The 21,809-nt window shown below is 41.5% G+C and overlaps 1 protein-coding gene across 1 annotated transcript; it reads right to left on the bottom strand.

Moving 5' to 3' along the window:
- Nucleotides 1-255: 255 nt before the first annotated feature.
- On the bottom strand, nt 256-18,497 carry CCNC (cyclin C). Its single transcript, XM_082305916.1, has 12 exons — nt 18,408-18,497; nt 17,539-17,645; nt 13,733-13,817; nt 13,420-13,489; nt 11,855-11,906; nt 8,950-9,005; nt 7,649-7,684; nt 5,766-5,857; nt 4,971-5,038; nt 4,608-4,687; nt 2,499-2,617; nt 256-1,823 (listed from the first exon to the last, which is right to left on the bottom strand). The coding sequence occupies exons 1-12, from the start codon at nt 18,437-18,439 to the stop codon at nt 1,769-1,771; spliced, it is 852 nt and encodes a 283-aa protein (XP_082162042.1). The 5' UTR covers nt 18,440-18,497; the 3' UTR covers nt 256-1,768.
- Nucleotides 18,498-21,809: the final 3,312 nt, after the last annotated feature.

Below are 21,809 nucleotides of genomic sequence, written 5' to 3'. Positions count from 1 at the left end.
TTAGCAGATGATGTGGTGTATGCGAGAAGACCGATGCTTACCTAAAGAACGGTTCCTGTTTAAGAACTCCACACAGTGGTCAAGTTGCATTGATTTATTTCTACTCCCCAAGTCCACGTTACAAATAGCACATTTTAGACTTCAAGAAACAAAGGCAAATAGCCAAATTCCACTTCGTCAATCAAGTGTCTATAAAAAGTATGGATCAAATGGCAACAAAAGTAGCAAAGACCACAATGTATATATTTTCTCTCTCACCAAAGTGGTTTGGGCTTGTTTACCTTATGTTTTACAAAAATAACCTGAACAGAAATAAATGCTAGTAGCCTAATGGGCTACAGACAAACACACTTCAGTTACATTTCACTGAATGGCCAGCCAATTACAAAGACAGGTATTTGCAAAAACAGGGGGTTTTTAAAGGGCCAGTTTTTTGAACCAAGATGCATGATAAAGCAAGGGTTTTCAAGAATTTCCCTCCAATACTTCAGACCAGTGAAATGTGTTGCTTCAGGGAAAAAAATGGAGAACAACGTTACTGCACTTTATCATTCAATTTTTATACTTGGGCAAGTCGGCATTATCATTCACAATGAAGTTGTAGAGAACTTAACTTTGTTTCTAATTATCTAAAAATCAAGAAATTCGATTTAGGCCAATTCCTGACTTCAGTGGGATATCTGCCTGAGTAAGGAACGCAGGATATGGCCTTCTGTTTGAAGGAATCTCATTTTCTCCAGCACATAGTTGACCAAGGAATCCCATTTCAGTTATTCTAAAGAGTTGCTCCTAACATCACAATTAAAATTAGCCAGTATGAAGCTCACTGAAAGCTTGATCCTCTTAAATAAACTCTCTAATGAACCACACAAATTCACACTAACAGTGAAGGCAGACTAACAGTGTACAAAAAAAATCCACCATAAAAAATAGCAATCATATCCAGATTTGTACTTGATTGTGAAATATTCCGATTGTACTATACAGTACATTTACTTGCAAAAAAAAAATCATAGTATGTTGGGTTTTTTTTAATTCCTAACGCTTGAAACGTTTAAGAAAACTGCAGAATCACTATACATATTGCACTTCTCTGGTAAGCTGGGCTACTATGCTTCATGGCAAAAACATCCAAGTACATCTACTGAGTAAAACAGCGTTTTTCTAATCCAAAAAAGGAACTGAATTTCTTTCCTGCAGCTTTCATTAAAACTGTAACAATATTCTTTGCAGGCTCTTCTAGGCTTTGTTTCTGAAGGATTGCTGTGTTACTTGTTACAGAATCCATATTTATTTTTAAAAACTCAACAAAACTCAAGGTAATGAATAGATTCAACATACAGTGCACTATCTTCCTTCAGTCACAAACAAAATGAAGACAACACAAGTCATTAATACAGTTACACTTAGGCTTCAGGTTACTGTCGCTTTAAAAATAGTTCAATTCAATGGCAAGTTACAATTTTCTCAAAGCAAACAAAACCAATAGTGAACTATTTGTTTTGAGTGGATAGTGTTAATCTTTTGCAGCTTGGTTTAACATTTGATTCCTTACACTGAAAAATCTTAGTACATTTGCTCCAGCTTCAGAGAAAATGATGCAGTTTTAGAGAAAAAGCTTTCAAAATGCTTGACACAAACAAGCTATTTATTCTTCAAGTTCTTTGTCGAAGATGTTACTAAAACCTTCTGTCCATTTCATGAACACAGGAAAGATCCCAGGATGTCTTGAGTCAAAGTGGTCCATAAAGAAATTCTTTGGAATGTCTTAAGATTGGCTGTAACTAGAGTTCTGGCTACCATTTGGACCCTGTTCTCCTTCACTGTTTGGAAGAAAAAAACAACAACAACAACAAAAAAACATGTCTTCAAAAAGAAGCATCATATTACATTTTTGTCTTTTTTTTTACTTAAAAAATATGGTATTCTGAAAGGAGTAAAAACCTTTTGAAGGAAAGTACTTGAACATATACACAAATACGTTAAGGTATTCTGCTCAGTTTCATAAAAAATGCAAAGGTTATTCTCAGCATGCATAAAGAACTTCAGTGTATTTAGTTGAATAATAATTTCAATATATCCCCATGCAGCTGCCTGCTGAATCTACTTCTGAAGTCAACATTTCCAAGTTCACATTACATAAGCATGTGCACAAGAATTTGCACGTGCAGATTCCCAACAGTGATATTTAATCACAGTGATTACATACGACATCAAGGAGGCCCAGTTCCAACAAATCCGGCCCAGCCGTGGAGCCTCACGCCACGGTTCCTTACATTCGCTAAGCTGTATTGATCACGTTCTAATCACATTAACGCTCTCCAGAAAACAATGAATGTTCTGCTGCTCACTCGCCCCTGAACAATCAGGCTGGCTGTTCGTAACAGAAAGGCCTGCACTGTAAAAACATACGCTATACCTCAAATTAAACATTTACTTGTTCTTAAGATAGTAGTCCAGTTTTTCCATATGAAAAGTGTATTAAGGAAGCACAGTACCTGTTTGGAGGTGGTTTTGGTTTAGGCATTTTACTAAGAATAGTAGCCATCTCTTTCCTCTCATCAAAGTTCTTCCACTGCTCATACAGCTTCAGAATAACCCTGATTATTTCTAAAATCTGATTAGAAAGAAAAGAGATCCTAAGGTCAGATACAATAGTGATTTTATCTTTGTCATAGTCAGTTTAAGTGTGTAATTAATTAAACATGCCCCAAACTGAAATTAAGCAGCACAATTTTCATATTATGAACAGAGCTGTCTCACATTTAATCTGGTCTGGCAATCAACCATTTCTATAATTAGTTTTTTGATTTAATTGTGAATGGAAGCCTGAACAGAATACTTTCCCTCCCATTCAACTGTATATACCACTTCTCCTTCCCTGCAAGCTAAATAGCTTTTTATTTATTTATTTGCAACTACTGCCACAACTTACAACTACGTTACTGGGAAAATACGGACACCTGGCAGCATGATTGCAGCTAGATGCTCATGGATTATCAATACAGTAACTGATGATTATCAATGTTCTATACACATCAGAGGCACAGTGTAGGGAAAAAAGAAAAAAAAAAAAAAAGCTCAAAACCACAAAACATTGGTATGAATTTTTTCCTTCCAACAAATAAAGAGCCAAGGAGCGTCTAAATACTTCTTCTTCTTCTTCCTCCTATTATTATTATTATTATTATTATTATTATATTCTTATATACATAAAATAAGAATTGTTGAACTTTCATATTCCACTTCTGGAAGCATAAGCATTCTCTACCAATTTGGACATTTTCTATCTACTGCAACTCAACTACCTTAGTTTCCAATTAAATTTCTAGCTCAATATTCTATATAAAAGGTGGATAACGTTTGGTTCCTATTTCTTTCATCATTCTCTAAATTAATAAAGTAGACTTCTTTTTAATACGTGGACTTTAATTAAGTGCTAGAACAATATATATCCTTGAAACAAAAGTCATAGTTGGCTAAGAGGTCCATGGTGTTAATGTAAAAAGATCAAGCTCAGATTGTATCACTGGCACGAGAACCAAGACATGTAAACATTCAAACATGTTCAGTATCAAGCTTATGGCAACCTTATCTGTCAAATATAGGTTGGTTCTCCTCTGCTGCCAATTTATTATCACCCTGCTTTTACAGGCATGACAGCATAATTCACAGAGCTCTTGATGCAGCGTAGCATCCACACTGCGCTTAAATTTGAAGACGAATTCTGGAATACAAATACAATGCCAGGACATCATCAGTGGGATAAAGGGCAATACCGAAGGCACAGAGGGCAATGGTACGTCTCATCCATGAAATGCTATTTAATTCCAGACACTCAGTTTCAAAAAAGATAGACTGAAAAATATGTGCAGAGTCAAACTGTGATAAGGAGTATGAGTACTAGTTTGGCTTGCTTGCTGGAGCTAAACAAAGATTGAAGAAGTCAACCTAAAAAGTAAAAGGAACTAGTGAAGATGAAGAACGTAATTGGTACGAGAACAACTGCACCTTGGAATCTGATCAAGTTATGAAGAGGGTCATTTGACGCAGAATTTGCAATAGCAGGGAACTCAACTGAATGATCTTGGCGTCCCCTTGTTTCACACTGACTGAAGTCACAGCCCTGGTCATTCTGAAAGTGTCAAGAATGCCTCACACTCCGCTATACTACGTACATTTATAGCGAGACAATGAGACCAGTATGTAGGCACAATGTTGAAAGGTGAATCAGAAAATCACATGCACTAGAATTTAAAAGTCAAACTCATGCTGGCAATCTTAAATGACAAAAAGCACTCGGAATTCTTTTTCTGGAAAAATTGCAAAGGATATTGGTTTTATATTTCCATCTGAAAAAAGGCAACACCAGCAACACTTTGCCATTATGCAATCGTTCTGTCTTGACTTTCAGAGCAGGGTGAAAACCGAATGATCTGACATAGTCTCCCTCCCCAAGAGATCTACCTAATTTCAACTGCACCTAACATATGATCACTGAATGAAGTTCAAATCAGTACCACAGACATGCAAGACAGTAGTTTTATAACCATGACTACCGTTTCTGGTCAGTCCATAACAGGTGGCGGGAATTAAAAACAGAGTACCTTTTCCATATCGACAGATAGCTCAGCAAACCATTGCCTTGCATCCTTCTGCTGGACAACGCAGGCCACGTGTAGGCAAGCTGCAAAGATCAGGTGACATGGATATTGAACAAAGATCCCCTCTTGATACTGTTACAAACATTCTGCTTTTTATAAACACTATACAGTTCAACAGAGGAAACTCGGGATTAATTATCTGATTTTTCTTCTGGACTTTTTAAGTTGCAAGGCTACACTGTCAGTACTGTATGAAACGCAAACTGAAGCACCTTATGAGGGCACTCTAAGGAATGCTTGTTGATGGGACAGCGCACAAAATACATCCATTAAAACATGACAAGAGACATTACTTGTGTTACTTACCTAGAGCTATCATGAAAGGAGGGTACAGCAGACAAAGATCAGTTCTATATGTGTCATTCACTATCCTCCTGTGCAAAAAGGGACTTGTAAGTATCATTGTATTCACCTTTAGACTACAGGACTTCAAAAACTGCTGTCAGTTTATAAACATTTTGTCAGTTTCCCAGATGGTAGAAGCAGTGAGGCTGCAGGGCAAAACAGCAAGAGAAGAGATCTCTTCCCTTGTAAAAATCTCTTAAAGCCTTTCATTTTTCTCCTTGTAGTCAGAGGAGAAGTTTATTTGGAAGCACTAATATAGTACCATAAATGTGTTTCTGCAGAGGGTGTTGACGTATACCATAAAATAATTATCTCTGTTTCACAAATAAGTAAGGGCAAGCATAAAAGTAGTGGGTTTACTGTCTTTCTGTATTTGAGAAACAGTTCAAGAATAAGAGTTCTGCTAGCACAAATAAAACCCCCTACATACTGCTTCTACCTCCTATGACAAGATACAACAGAAAGCCAACGCTGATAGAAAAAGATTACCTCTACTCATAGTCCCCATTCAACAGTGTAAAAAACTGTGCTGTTAGAGCTAGTCTAAAAAGAAAAATTAGACCAAGTAATATCATTACAAGGTTAAAGACAGAATAAGCTAAGTCAGGGACATATACCTGCACAGGTTAACTAGGGCACCCTTTGTATTCAAATATGACTAAGTCTGCTTTTGCTTAACCACCTTCGAAGCATAACTGTTAAACACTCGCTTTCTTGCTGAAAGGAGGCACTATTGTTAATCATTGTCTTCATTACCATGCGAGAGGTAGCAGCATATCTTCTTGGCCCATATCTTGCACATATTGGAGCAAAGGTCTATAAGGATGATATACTATCAAACAGCAGTCCTAGGAAAAATGTCAATGGGATAAAAGTTAGATTACAATGCAGAATGTGTTGCCAGTTCACATTAAAAACATTTGGTTTACAAGTCAATTACTGATTATTTTTTTGAAGTAGAATTCTGACACCTAACCCTGCTCTAATGAGGGCAGTGCTCTCTCTAGAATACCATTACATGGCATGGTTGCCAGTCTGTCAATGTCCTTCCCCTAAGAGACAGAGAAAGCCCCATCTGCAGCATACTGAAACCTCATTTGCTTACAAACCCGTAATTCCCACTTGGAAATACAAAACACTGCCAGGAAACAGTCTGTCACTAAATACCATACATGGGAAGCATGCCAAAATAATTGACGCTGGTTTGGAAAGAAAGAAAAGAAAAAAATCCACTGCTCTCAAATCCCCTCTTTTCAGGCCCAGGTTGGTGTAAACAAGAAGGAATAACCCTTTCGCTGAAAGCAGCCAACTGTATGGATACTATAGGGAAAAGCCGCATTAAGTTACATGTGCTGAACACTGAAGTGAGACACAGTTGTTATACATACTGTATATTGTATAGCGTACTGGAAAAACAAGTTAATCCTCAAACTGTAACTTCTCGTAAATGCAGTTACTTGTGATAAAAATCTTGTATACAAAACTCAAGAGTTACTGCCATGTATAGCAGAGGTATCAAGGACTAAATCTAAACAGGATATCTAAAAAAGTGTTGTAACAACTGTGGGCACAAACAAAAACTTTGATCCGACCTCCTCTGTGTCCTGTTCCCAAAACATATCCTTTCTCAGTTTCTGCCTAACTCACTAGGCTCCTCCCTGGCTTCTCTCTCCTTTTCTCTGCACTTGAGCAGAACTACTTTAGTACAGCGAGCTTGGTGCCTAACCCATCCAAGTCCGATCAATACGCAGAAATTAGGCACCACTTTACCTAAGCCCCTTAAGAAGCCTGGGCTGCATCCTTTCAACTGCCCTAGAAAACGATGATACTTACAATCGGATAGCAACCCTTAGAAAAAGCAGGTACGACTCCTTTCTTTGAAAGCGCCTGGAAGAAAATGTCACGTTGCGCTCCTTTCATCCCACAGCCTAGTAGTTACAGCACCATCTCAGAAAATGGGAGGCCCTATGTTCAGTTTCTTCCTCACAGGATTCCAACCCACATTTCAATTCCTAGAAGATTACTCTCATTATCAGCTTACAGACTGGCCTGAGTGGGATATGACCCACACCTTCTGCTGAAGCTGAAACATATATGTTATGTATAGCTCCAGATTCTTTCAGGCAAGAAGAGGGCATAGAAAGAATACAACTCTTTATGCTTTTTCATCTGGCCATTGATCTGGGGAAATGAGAACACTGACATCCTAGTCGCTCCATCAGGACTTATACACAGTTACCTTTCTTTTAAAAAAAGAAGCAGTTCTGGAAATTATGCTTTACCCTTCCCAACAGTGCTCTAGCCACTAGGATGCAGAACCATACACACTCCTCCTGTCCCCACCGCTCCCGTAATCTGCCCTCTTTCTGTTGAGAGGTGGTCCAGCTTAAACACAAGCAGGTGAGAATGCCCTCACTCAGCCTAGATGACAGCACAGTAATTACAGCATTCTGCTGAAAATGTATATGTTAGACCTGCACAGATATCTTTCTAAAATTAGAGTGGGAAAAAGAAAAAGACAGCATAATGCATATTTCATAGCACAAAACTCAAAATATTCCTCATCAGTAAAAAGTAAATTGAGGCAAGAGTAAAAAAAAAAAAAAAAAAAAAAGAAACCACCAAAAAAAACCACTTACCATTAATTCTAAGAGATAGAATTCACATTCTAGTATCTGCAAAGAAGTAAAATCACAGTTAAACAGCAGCATGTTTCAGACAGCAGAAAGAATTAACCGGCATCCAGTTTAACATCATGAATGCACAGGAATTCTCAACACATTTCCAACAGTCCTAAATGCATTTCATCTGAAACTACAAAACCAAACAGAAATCAAACAAACTGCCCGACCACCACTATAACTTAACTCCAGTCATAACAACAACGCATTTAAACATTTTGGATCAAGTTTACTATGAAAGACTACTTCATTGGCAGTACTTGTCTGATTTGTTTCAGTACCTGGCAGCAGCAAATTGTTCCCAGTGTATAAACACTTAACAGCAATAGAGAAGTCCTTTTGTAGAATTAGAGCCCCTTCACCAGGCCACTAACAGGCCAAATGGCCTTTTAAAGTATTTTGAGATTAATTTCATAGGAAATATTCTGTCCAACTGTAGCAATTAAATCAGCTCTCATTTTCGATAGTGACGTATTAGTGATAGCAAGGAAAAGACTGGACTGCTTGGGCTATAGGAAAGCAGTACTCCGAAATATATTTCCATTTGCCTTTATCTGTAAAATAGCAGTGCAGTTTTATTGCAAGGTCTTAGACTATGTTCTGATATATCATTTGGCTTTCTAGATTGGGTGAAAAGCAAACCAACAAAAAAGTAGTATTTGTCACAGTCAATCTAAAAATAACTAGATGTGTTTAACTTTCAAAATACTACAGCACAGGTCAAAACTGGTTTCAAGAAAAACTACAAAATTTCTCAGCATTGTGATTGAGAATGCCTTGAAAACCAGTGGTAAATCTAAATTTTAAATAATAAATATAAATTATTTTTCAAAAGCCATTACATTGTACAGGCAAAAATAAAACTGCTTTCTGTAAACCAGCTGCTCCTGTGTGCAAGCTTGGAAGCATCCCAGCTGCAAGGGCTATTTACCTTCCCTGCAGCAATGTATCTGTAAACAAGAACATTCAAAAAAAGCTAAATCTCTTTTATCATCATATTGCATAAAAATTACTATTGCAGTCACCCAGTCACGTCACTTCTCTTTATAGCATTCCTGTCAACAATTTAAGGAAAGGAGGTTATATAAGATTTATTAGTTTTAAAAGTAACCTTCCCAATAACCTATCCAAAACGATTATGAGCAACCAACATACGAGTATGAAAATATTTCTTCGAATTTAAAAGACAGGATTTCCTGCTAACAATTATTTGTCTTCTAATTTATTTGATCAAGTTGTATTTCAAACAGCATACTTACATGGTTCATCCTATAAGGAAACTCCTTCGGAAAGGCGTACGAAAACCTAGTTTTCACTACAGTAAAGAGAAATCAGTATGTTAAAAATTACGTAATTAATGCTTCTACTCCTTTCCCTTTCTATTAATTCATCTGTATATAGCCCTTCAAATCCATCTGGCAGCAAAACTGCTTGCAGTACAAAAGGTTTGTATGTGAAAGAGAGAAGTTATAAGATTTAAGATCGTGAAAGGGACAGAGAAATACACCTGAAACCCAGATTTGCAGAGGTACTCAGCCAGACACTCGTATGCTGCTTTGGGCACTATTAAATCTTCTGGTTAACCACCAACTATCTTATGGGCACCTCACTTTCCACAAGTTATCATTCACAGAGCTACCTACCTACTGATGTCACTCCAAATCTGGTGATCTCTTCAGGATCTCAGTTCCAACAATAAAGCCAAATGGAATTTTCACATGGGATTTTTTACATAGGCTTGACCCTTCAACACGCAAGATTTTAAACCACGTAATGAAGTCTTAGAAAAGTGAGACCGTGGGCAGGGTGAGGGAGCTCAGCCAACAGATCTTGTATGTCCATGACGTAAAGATTTTGGATATGCAAAAAACAGGCTCAAATACAAAGCAAGAAGTCAATTCACCACACTGCAGATCGACGTCCTAGGCACTGGATTATCAGACGTTTCAAGGGTATGTCTCTCCTTGAGAGAGAGACACCTAAGCATCTGCTTAGGCACATGATATGATTCAAGACACTTGCCTCCAAGAGAATGTTCAAATATATCCTCAGTTTTCTAGCTTATGATGATCCCTGATTTAGATACCTAATTATCCTCATGCATTTTACAAGGAGAACAGATACAACTAGTGCACTGTTAAGAATTACGTTAAGTTGCAAAACCAGAGTGACCTCATGTTAGAATGCTAAGCAAAGAAAAACTTAAGTACACTTGAGGATGTGGATTTGAGATTTGTACAAGTGAAACATTTAAAAATCTATTTTAAGTCCCTGTCCTCCAAGGAAAACAGGTAACATTTAACATCCGGGAAGCGGACAATATTCCTTCTATTAATGACAGACAGTATATTAGGAATTGATAGTAATTCTAGAAAATCAGTACGCCATTCACTTTGATGAAAAGATAATGTCAGTCCTCTGGACTAAAGACTTCGACATTTAGACCTATGGTGGACTTTGCTAAAAAATTTGCTGTGGGACAATAAGACTAGGCTACTGGTTGGAAATTTTAATTATTTCAAGAAAGAGAAGAATGAATAAAACAGGTTTCTCAAGAAGCATGCAAACTGAAGAGATACATAGTAAAAAAATAAACTGCTTTGAGGGGGAAGATAGGGAAACAAAACATTTTTCCCACAAAGCAAGCTGCAGACACAACCATATGGAGCTGTCCTTTTAGTGAGCTGTGGAAACAGAGCGAAAAGCTTTTGAAGAGGTTGCCAGAAACCAATCTGAGATTATCTTCCTTACAAAGGAAGCATGTGTTACTAACTTCATGTTCCTACCTAACTAGAAGCAAACAAACCTTTTCAACCAACCACTATTACACTAGTCACCCCTTTTGTTGGCTTTCTTTTACTTGTCTCACGTAATCTTTTTTCACCTTTTGTACGAAGACCTCCAAAAAAATTGCTGTGTGCTACTGAAGCAACTCTGGTAAAGGAAGACCAGGTAGAATAAAAGACATAAACACTAGGAGAAAGCCTGTTGCTTTTTGTCCCCACTTCCATGAAATGCAGAGTACTTATCAGGATAGGCAGGGTTTCTAAGTCTGAAGGAAGAACTGTGGGGGAAACCGTCTGTGGGATTCTGAGACTTGGGACTTTCAGAAACAGCACAGCTCAGGACTAGAAGTCCAAGTAAAATCAGCTACTGCATATTTACCAAAATCCATCTAACTTTCTCACTGATGCGTCAAAACTCCCACATAGATCTGTGCTTTGAGATGCTACTGCTGTAAAAATAGCAACCCTTATTGCTAAATCCAGTACTGGTCATGGTCATGCTGGCACTGAAGATGCGTTTCAGTTCCTGGTGGTGGAACTGTCATACGGCCAGCCCCATCGACTGATATACTTACTGCATGTGGAGGCTACAGATGCAGCCAGTCACCTGTCCCCTCAACGGCTAAGAGGGATTTTGAAAGCAATGACCTACATTTTGAAGAGCACAGCCAGGAATTGCCTACTGAGAGCAGCTGGACCTTCTGGGTCAAATTATAGCACTCAGTTAAGGAAGCCATCACTAAGACCTTGAAGGATGAGATGCAAGTTACAGGAACTGGGAAATATAAGGCATGTGGGAAAGATAGAGAATTAAGGAACTACAGTGTGATTTTATTGCATTTATTTGTGAACATCACATAGGTTATAAAATGTATTTTTAGAAATAAATATCATGTGCAAAGACTAATTTTATGATGGGGAAAAAAATATAAAAAAAATTAAAAGGTATACAGCCTACCAAAAATTCTGAAAACAGGTACTTCCATGGAGCCATACCTTTTATAAAACAGACGAATAAAGCCCTAAGTTTCCAATTCTATCTTTGAGTAGTTCAGAAGTCGACTTACTACTCAAGACTGTTTATAAACCTCAATAGTTTAATTTTATTACTTTGTTTTTATTTATGCTCGGCATAAGTTCCAACCAGAATCAACCAAAACTAATACAGAAAGGACCCTTCTGTTTCTGTATTTAGAAATTGAAGTTATTTATTCTAAATGGCTTTAACTGGCTCCTAGCAGTCAACACAGAAGCCCTCCCATGACTTGATAAAAGGTACCTTTTAAAAATAAGCAAACAAAAAAAAAACACAAAGAAAATGTCTGATCTCCTTATAGAGATACCTAACTACAGTATAATGAAAATCACCAATACTTACATACAGAAGTAGCAGCAGAAATCAACCTTGTATTTGAAACAACACCAAATTCCTGAAGAAAAAGAATGGTAAATGAGGTGAACCACCTGAAATACCATATACTCACACTGTTATCAAATTAAAATAATGGCTTCTTACTATACTGTGCTTCTTTATGCTGTATTTCTTTTTTTTCCCCCACCCCTTTTTCTTTCCTTTTTTCCTTAAGGTGAACAGGGTAAACTCTTAGCTAAAGAGTTTTTTTTCAGTGATTAGTTACTTTGTTGTTTGAGTTGTGAGGAACAGTAAACATTTGTGAAAGGTACTAAAGCCACCAAAGCTCAGTTGGCCAACACTGTACATACAAAATAGGCAAGAGGGCTTCAAGAAGGTATGCTGTTTTTCCTTAACCCCCTTGGAGAGAAAACTGCCTTTAGAAACCTGTCATTAACTACCTTTTTCTATTATGTTTCCATGAAGCCTTAGCTCCTCTGCTGAGACAGTCAGCAAGCTGAAAATTTTCTGTATACAGTGTTCTTTCAGAGAAGTGCATACCTGAATCACTACTGCTATAGCTGCCCTCTAAAGTTGCAGAAGCTTTAGCGTAAGGAAGGCTGCACAGACTTCTAGTATTTGTTCTAAAATACAAGGTGCATCTGTATATATACACTCCAGTCTGTACTTTCTTAAAGGCTTAATTAACAGGCTGATAAAAAAAATACTCTCTCCAATACTCTGCATCTTTCTCCTTTCCTTCATCTCTTCCAAACACTGGAATGTATCACAGTATTTGTACAGACAACAGTATCACATGTAGACACTGGTTTAGTAGGACTGCTTCTACCATCCACTAGGTATTTGAGTTCCTCCTGTAAAATTAATTACTGCTGACATATCACAAATTGGCCAATTTGATTTTTTTTTTTTCCATTACGCAGACACTTCTCAGCTGAAAAACTTCTTGCATTACAAAGGACTAAGAGCAGCGCCCAGCTGATGCTAACTCTTGTCCACATTCAAAGTGGACTTCTAATGGTGGAAGCACGGAGCCTTCTCACCGCTATCCTTAGTGGGTCAGTTCCTTAGGATAATTTCTCAAAGACAGCGTATAAGCTACAACATACTTTTAATTCAAGTAACGAAAGTGTGGTAAACTCTGAGGATCCCTCACTATATGAAAGGGAAAAGGATAATTAGGAAAAAATCTCAAATTATGGTTTAAAGTTTGAGTAAACATAAATAAGGAAAAACACCAGAAAGGAGACATTGCACAATTTAAGATATAGTGTATGTAGTTATATAAACACTGTATCACAGTGAAACAGCCATTTAAAATACTCTTTCAAATTTTCAGAGGTCCTTCAGTGTTAGTAATTCAGACAAAACTGTGAAAGATCAAATACTAAATAACATGTTTGAAGGCCTTCTCCGTCTCCTTTTCTTAAATTGCTATAGAAATCCATACAAAAAGAGAAGGTTTCAACCCCCAAAGCATGACGAACAACAAAAAAATGTAAAAGTCCTAAACTTTTTCTCTCTCTCATACATCACATAATTTTACATTAAAAAATTGTAATACTTCATACCTCTACTTTGGATGCCAAAAACACACACGTAGGAGCCATTAATACTGGATCTATACTTTTTAGGGAATATCTGAAATGTTACAACAGAATTATAATATGTTGTTTCATACACGTAGAACGATTAATCTATTAAGAGCACCACACTTCCTTTTGAAAAAGCAAAGCTTAAGTTAACTTTATTAGCATAAAAGCTTTACACCATCCAGAAAACAAAAGTGGCACTGTTTTTAATACAGAACTGCATTTTAAAAGGGCTACCAAAATGTGCCTAGCAAATGTTTTATTCTTGTACCATCATAGTAAACAGTCCTACCTGGCATAGAATCTCTTGAAGTAGACTGTAGCAGTGGCAATAACTTGTTGTCTTAATTTAAGATGTTCACCTAAAGCCTGGATAACTTAAAAAAAAAATGAACAAAAGCTTGAGTTGAGTTTTTACAACGATTTGACACCAAATAGCAAAGGATCTCAAAACATGACTAGTGCTGGGGATTCTAAGGAGCAGCAGCACAGTCTTCTCCCTCAGTTCAGATACGTTGTTCTGGTGAGACAACACGTTGCTGTAAACCTACAGACCTGCAGGTGAAGAAGCAGCGCTGCATCCTGAAGCTTGTGGACACCTTCAAAAAGGGAAAGGTATCTTGACTTCATTGCGTACAAAGTGAGTATGACCTTTAAGAAGATGACAACACAAATCTCAGAAGGGTAAAGCTTGGGTATTCCATTTTAGAGCAAAACAAATCCGAACACTTAAAATATAAGTCTATGGCGTTTCAGTGCCATGCAAAATGGATGGGGTTTTTTTCAAACAACTAAAGCTGCCAACACAAACATGGTCATTAAATTTGGCAGAGGCAGCAGGTGTTAAAAAAAATCACATATTTAGTCTAGGGAGAGGGGGTGGGAGACCAGAGGATGCAGTCAGCTGCTCCATCACGGTGGTCCTCTGCCAGTTGGCCAAGAAGCAACCCTGGTGTCATCTGCGCAGGTAGCTCTTGTCTGGCCTCCCAGGCAAAGGAAAGGTGCCAAGCAAATTAGATGCATCAAGCTGGGATTAGGAGCAGGGGTTGGATATAGAGAATGGCACAGTGAAACATAAGGTTGTTACTTGTTATTTTTCCCGTACTTCTTCCCGGCCATTATTCTGAGAAAGGCTCGGCTGTATTAAGACTCCCTCTTCTTTCTTTCCCTCGCTCACCAGAAATGTCCAAAACAATAATTTAAAATACACTTAAGTACCTATTTAAAATATGTACAGCGAGATCAAGACAGTGACCACTGATGGGAGAAGCAAACAATTCTATTACCAGTCATCGCTAAATTCTTAGTCTCTACTTAAGCACACAAGTCCAGATTTTTTTTCCCCATGCTCTGATCCCATATCCCTTGGGAACAGTCAGGGTACACCCTACTCTCACTTTTCATGAACATCACAGCATTTTAAAACAGGCAAATATCAAGGACATTGTTGGCTAGAAAAGGGCTGAACATAGAAGAAAAGGAGAAAGCCACCCTGAACAGCACTGATGATTGGCAGCTTATTTTTTTTCCCCACAGGAAAAGGTAACTAATTTGTCACCCACTATGATTACCCAAAGCAACATTAAGTCCCTGTCCGTGTCATAACCACTCTTTTCCTAAAGAGAAGAATGCCAAATTGAGACTAGCTTGCCAGTGACAGTAGGACAAGCAATACTGCCAGAGAGGACATTAAGCCTGGTATGCAATGTCTGTACAAATATTAAAATATTTATCAGCCTATCTGGGGAGGTTTGAAAGGATTTTTCCCTTTGATTTGACCATGGGGCTATAAAGCTGTCCTACTACTAGGGCATCAGAAAAATTCAAATATTAAGCTAAACAGAATTCTCCAAATATGTTTCTCACTCCCATGGGATTTTCAGAAACGGTTAGGCCATCTGCTGTCAGAGAAAAATCAAGTGTGATTTAGGGGAAAAAAATGGACAAGAGCCTAGAGAGACTTAATGAAATGGAAGCTTGTATATGCTGGGAAAAAGTCCAATACTTGTAATTAATTTTTTAAATATTTTAGAAGAAACGATTGGATTATTTATTCCCCTGTGTTTACAAAATAAGTGGTTTCAGTGTTTTTTTTTAAATAAAAATTGTTTTAAATCTGAATATCTTGAGTAGCCTGTAACACAAACATTACAGCTTCTGCCCTAAACCAGAAAGGGAAATCAATTAATGCACCTTTCAACCAAAAACTCTATTAAGACTTGGTGATCCAAAGAGAGAAAGCAACATCAGTTTCCTTTTTCGGACTATTTTAGAAGATGATAGTTTTCCTTCTCTACAGTATTAACATTGAGTAGTTGCGCACGGCCCTGCAATCTGTTGGTGATCTACTGCACTTGTTTTTCAGTGAGGAGGCAGCAGGAAACTGCCTCTCTCCAGGCAATTTTTTGGTTGCTTTAGGGAACAACCATCTCCTGGGCAGACACATGCCACACGCCGTGGCCAACACTCATATCCCTACCCAGGTAGTGCAAGGGGTGGGAGAGAAGAGGGGGAGGCTCTCTAAACCCACAGCAGGGTCCCTATTCAGAGGCAGGTGATGATACAACACCTATCAAGGGCTTGAACACAGCAAGCTCTGCCTGAGCTCCCACCAGTACAGAGCAGCCCCTGACTGTCCTCCCCATGAAGGTGCCTCTCTTTGCTACAGAAGGGTTGGAAGCCCAGCACCACTCTCTTCTCCAGGGCAAGCTGTGTTCGTACAGGCACGAGGGAGAAGCTGGCAGAGCTGTCCTCCAGCTGCCGCAGCTCACACACTGCACCTTCAGGGGAGGCAAGGAACGCCAAGGAAAAGGAGCCTGAGAACCACAAACTGAAACCACCTTGTCTGCTTTGTAAATCTTCATTTACTCAAGAAAAATACTGACATGAAGCATTTAAAAAAGCATATTTTGTAATTCAAATTAACACTAGTGAAAATTAGCATAGAAATACAGTTTTAGAAACATCAGTACCCCATTTTCTCTTTTTGCATTAGGAAGATATGACAATTTGTTTTAACCTCAAGGAATTTCAGGAATTGATTGAATAGGTAAATCATTACTAGCTTGATTTCCTGGTGCCGTATAAGCGATAACACAGATGTATCCACAGCAATCAGATTTGCAGCATACGCAATTATTATAAAAATAGCTAAGCTAACAGAGAAGCTCAGATAAGTATCTTTCACAGATACCATTCCAGCACTGACATAAGATCTTTCAGTGGCATTGGGAAAGTCACTTAACTTCTCTGTCTCAAGTCTGGCCAGATAGCTGGAAAAATAAGCATTCTGTACTTTAAAGGACTGCTGTGAAAAAATATTTTAAAAGCTATCTGCAAACAAACTCCTACTTAGCAATATCCTCTGCTTAGGGAGAGTTTTTTAAAATGCTGAACAATTGCACAGAAAAGAGTTTAAGTGCCTGCGTAATCGGATATGACCAGTGCGGCCATTCATATGGCTAAATGCTTTGCAGGATCAAGTAAGTCTTAGATAACTTCACAGACAAGCCTCAAACTCTTTGGGAGAACAGGCTGCCTGCCAACGGCTCTCAGAAACTTGTAGACAATTTGAGAGCCACCCAGTGCTGGAGAATCGGTCACAGGGCAAGACACAGGCTGTGGTGCAGGTTTCAAAGAAGGTAACTGAACACAATTACAAATTTCCAAGCTTTCCTGTTTAATAGGACTGCACAGATCAGCTAAAATACTTACCACAGCCTAAGAGGCCACCAAAAGCCCAGTTTGAGTATTAATGCTCAACACTGACCCTTTAATATTCTAGCTTGTCAGCTTCTGCTTGCTTCTCCTCCTTTTAATGGTAAGAACCTCTTGAAAATAAGAAAAGGTACTATGTTTTGTCCCAGCACAGGTTAAAACGTTATACATGCAGCTAATTTGCCTGTAAGTTCTCCTAAAATTGTGCTACTACAACCAACAAATGACCATGTTACTGATATTCCAGTTCTTTGCTAAAATAGGTTATGAAAGTATATGTAATATCACAATGAAAGCATTACATTCTCTAAGCAATTCAGACTTGCATTTAGACATGGCAGATACTGTACAGATTTTACAGCAGAAATAAAACAGTTTTACCATTAGTAAAAAATATCTGTAGTTTCCAATATTCTTCTTCAGTCAGAAATTTCAAGTCTTTCTGGCGTTCCTTCAATAGATCTTGTTTATCCAAAATCCATTGTAAACTAAAGGAAGGGAAAATTATTTCAGCAACTCTTTGTCAGCATTAAACCGAGTGACTCCTGCACAGCCCACAGATTGCAGGTCGGGGCTCGTGACCCTTCACCAAACCACAAACAATCTTCTCAAGGTAGGGCCCGACTAGGGTTTTCAAAGCCAGACATCTGATGAAACACTTAACTAGCAGGGACTAGGATTAGCCTTCACCTACAGTGAAGAGCTGTATCGCTCTTGCGCACTGTCAGTTACCGGCAAGGTTTACGTTATATTTAGCACATTGCAGGCACCCATTCAAACCTCGACGCACTCAGCACGAGGCATTTTAACGCAGCTCAGCCTTGGCTGCCCTATATTTATCTGCTGGGGATAAATATATCGCACCCCAGGGACTGCAACTGCCCGCGCCCCATCGCTTGAGACCGAGGCAGCGCGGGCACGGACACCGGGACGCCGCTCCTCTCCCGGGGAGCCCGAACACTCCGAGCGCCACGGCCAGGCCAGGCCAGGCCAGGGCGGCGGGAGCCCAGCGCCTCCGGCTGCTCTCGCACCCCAGCCCGGCTCCCCTCAGGCCTCTGCGCTGAGCAGGCCCCGCCGCCCGCCGCCTCCGCTGGGAGACGCGGCCCAGGGCCGCGGCGCTCCCCTCGCCCCCGCCGGGCCTCCCGGCAGAGCCCGCCCCGGCCCCGCCGCCCCGGCCCGGCAATGAATGGAGAAAGAGGTGCGGCGGCCCGCAGCCCCCTCGCCCCCCCGCCCGCGGCCGCGGCACCCACTAGTGCGAGCTCTGCCAGAAGTTCCCGGCCATGGGGAGGAGAGGAGAGGGGAGGAGGCGCCCGGGCCCGCGATGCCCCGGCCCCGCCGCGCCAGCGCCGCCGCCCCCGCGCCGGCAGCAGGAAGGAGGCGGCCGCCGCCACCGCCCCGCGCCCGCCGCCGCCGCCGCCGGCCGGCAACACGCGGCACAGGGAACCGTTCCCCTGCGTGCGGGTTCCGCCCCCCCCCCGCGGGCCCCGGCGGGCCGGGCTGGCGGCAGCCGTCAGCGGTCGGGTGGCATGGCGCTGCTGCTGCGTCCTGACGGCCCCCGCACGGCCCGCCGGGCCCCCGGAGCGCAGCCGGGCGCTGCGGCGGCGAAGCGCGAAGGCCCCGGGTGCGGGCAGCGAGCGCCTTAGGCCCGCGGGTGGCGGGGGCCGTTTGAGCGCCCGGCGCCTGGGCCGGGCGGTCCTGCGCCGCGCTGGCTTCGTGGCGGCGCGGGCGGTTTGGGCTGGAGGCGGCCTTCGGAGACCACCCAGAGCGGCCCCCCTGCCCCGGGCAGGGCCACCTTCCCCTGGGCCAGGTTGCTCAAAGCCCCCTCCAGCCTGGCCTTCGACACTGCCAGTGGCGGGGCATCCACAGCTTCTCTGGGCAACCTGTCCTCACCATCCTCATCATAGAAAATGTCTTCCTTGTGTCCAGTGCAAACCTGCCCTCTCAGTGTAAAACCACTGCTGTCTCAATTCGGTACCAGTCTGCTCCCAGTAAAGTCCCACTTGGGACCACAGACCAGGGGTCCCAATAACACCACTTGTCTTGCATTTACTCCACCTCACCTAAATTTCCCTATACCTTACCTGTTCCCAAGGTTTCAGGCACGGCTCCTGCCTTGATGCACCCTTCCCAGCAGTACGTGGATTAGCAGAGCCTCCCCATTCCACTATGAACCCAGGCTGGGGTTCAGACCCATCCCTGCGCCCACAAAAGTCAGCTGGCTGAACGTGAGCCAGCAGTCTGCCCGGGTGGCCAAGAGGGCCAATGGCAACCTGGCTTGTATCAGGAATAGTGTGGCCAGCAGGACCAGGGAGGTGATAGTGCCCCTGTACTTGGCACTGGTGAGGCCGCACCTCGAGTACTGTGTGCAGTTTTGGGCCCCTCACTCCAAGAAGGACATCGAGGTGCTGGAGCGTGTCCAAAGAAGGGCAACGAAGCTCGTGAAGGGTCTGGAGCACAAGTCTTATGAGGAGCGGCTGAGGGAGCTGGGGTTGTTTAGCCTGGAGACGAGGAGGCTGAGGGGAGACCTTATTGCTCTCTACAACTACCTGAAAGGAGGCTGTGGCGAGGTGGGGGTCGGTCTCTTCTCCCAAGTAACAAGGGATAGGATGAGAGGAAATGGCCTCAAGTTGTGCCACGGGAGGATTAGATTGGATATTAGGAAAATTTCTTCACGGAGAGGGTGGTTAGGCGTTGGAACTGTCTGCCCAGGGAAGTGGTGCAATCACAGTCCCTGGAAGTATTCAAAAAACGTGTGGATGTGGTGCTTAGGGACATGGCGTAGTGGTGGACTTGGCAGTGCAAGGTTAGGGGTTGGACTCGATGATCTCAGAGGTCCTTTCCAACCTTAACAATTCTATGATTCTATAAGAAGCACTCCCACAGGGCAGATCCTCGGCAAGGTGAAGTAACTCCTGGTTTATCCTGCTGGGAAGGCTGTGCTTGGTGCTAATGCTTGGCAAGACCTGTGAGCATGAGGACTATTTTTTGCATGGTCTGTGTCATGGTTTAACCCCAGCCGGCAAGTAAGCCCCACACAGCCACTTGCTCACTCCCCACCCGGTGGGATGGGGGAGAGAATCAGAAGAGTAAAAGTGAGAAAACTCGTGGGTTGAGATAAAGACAGTTTAATAGGGAAAGCAAAAGCTGCACGTGCAAGCAAAGCAAAGCAAGGAATTCATTCAGTGCTTCCCATCGGCAGGCAGGTGTTCAGCCGTGTCCAGGAAAGCAGGGCTCCATCACGCATAACGGTTACTTGGGAAGACAAACGCCATGATGCCGAACGTCCCCCCTTTCCTTCTTCTTCCCCCAGTTTATATACCGAGCATGACGCCATAAGGTATGGCATAGCCCTTTGGCCAGTCTGGGTCAGCCCCCCTGGCTGTGCCCCCTCCCAGCTTCTTGTGCACCTGGCAGAGCATGGGAAGCTGAAAAGTCCTTGACTGGTGTAAGCACTACTCAGCAACAACCAAAACATCAGTGTGTTATCAACATTATTCTCATACTAAATCCAAATCACAGCACTATACCAGCTACTAAGAAGAAAATTAACTCTACCCCAGCTGAAACCAGAACAGTCTGACAAAAGCTATTTTGAAATTTTAGTATGCCTTGTCCATCTGCATGCAGCGTACCGTGCAAAGAGCAGCCTGCTTGCTCCCTAGGGGTTCTCCTCACAGTAGGCAAACTCTCTCCATCTCTGTCCACCACTTCAAACATCTCCCTCAGCCTCATCAGCCTGTACTGAGAGGCTGTCTGCAGAGCCAGAAGTAAATATCCTGCAAGGCAGCCAACACCACCGTCACCAATAAGCAAGGAAACAGCTGCATTCAGCAAAACTTAACATAGGAACTTTCTACATATTAAATGAGCAAATCATTGAGGATATAATTAACGTAGTTCTGGGTATCTTTTGGGATATTAATATATTCATATATATATGAATATTCATATATATATGAATATATTTGGCATTGTGTTAGGCAAAGATGAACCTAGAAGTATGCAGGTGCATATAAATATACACATACACATACACATACACATACATATGCATGTTTGTGCAGAGGAACCTGAATGCTGTCTTGATTTTATCATGACAGAGATGGTCTGTGAATGTCCCTCCCTGTCTCTGCAGCATACAAGTGGTGCTTAGTTTGGGCTTTGTCTTGAAACTGGCAGGGGCTAGGGACTGGAAGCCAGGAAACCAAGAATTTGTGGGTGGCAGGAGCAGTGAGAAGCACCCAATGGTTGTCCTTAGACTGACCAAGTACCCCTGAAAGGCATGTCAGACCCATCCAACAGGACTCTGCAGTGATCTGTTGCTGGTGGTGTAGCTAAGATGCTGGAGATGCATGAGGAACTATGAAGCGGAGAGGGAAGATGCACGGGGTAAGATGGAGGCAGTGGTGTTTCTAAATGGCTTTGCTGGTGGAATGAGACACCTTTCCTGACATGTCAGAGAGACTAGGTTTGAGACCCTGTTTATAAGTAGGAATGTGAGGGTGAGGTGGGGAAGAAAGAATTTGCATACCCTGGCTGTGTTTCCTTTACTTCTCCCTTCTCAGTGCAAGGAGACATGATGGAGACCCAGGTTGAGTTCTGTGGGATTTCTATGGAGAGTCTCTGACCTGACACCTTTCTCCAAAAAGCTG

This window comes from Platalea leucorodia (assembly GCF_965183815.1).
Source record: "Platalea leucorodia genome assembly, chromosome: 3".
NCBI classification, from domain to species: domain Eukaryota; kingdom Metazoa; phylum Chordata; class Aves; order Pelecaniformes; family Threskiornithidae; genus Platalea; species Platalea leucorodia.
This window is presented reverse-complemented; position numbering and strand designations above follow the sequence as displayed.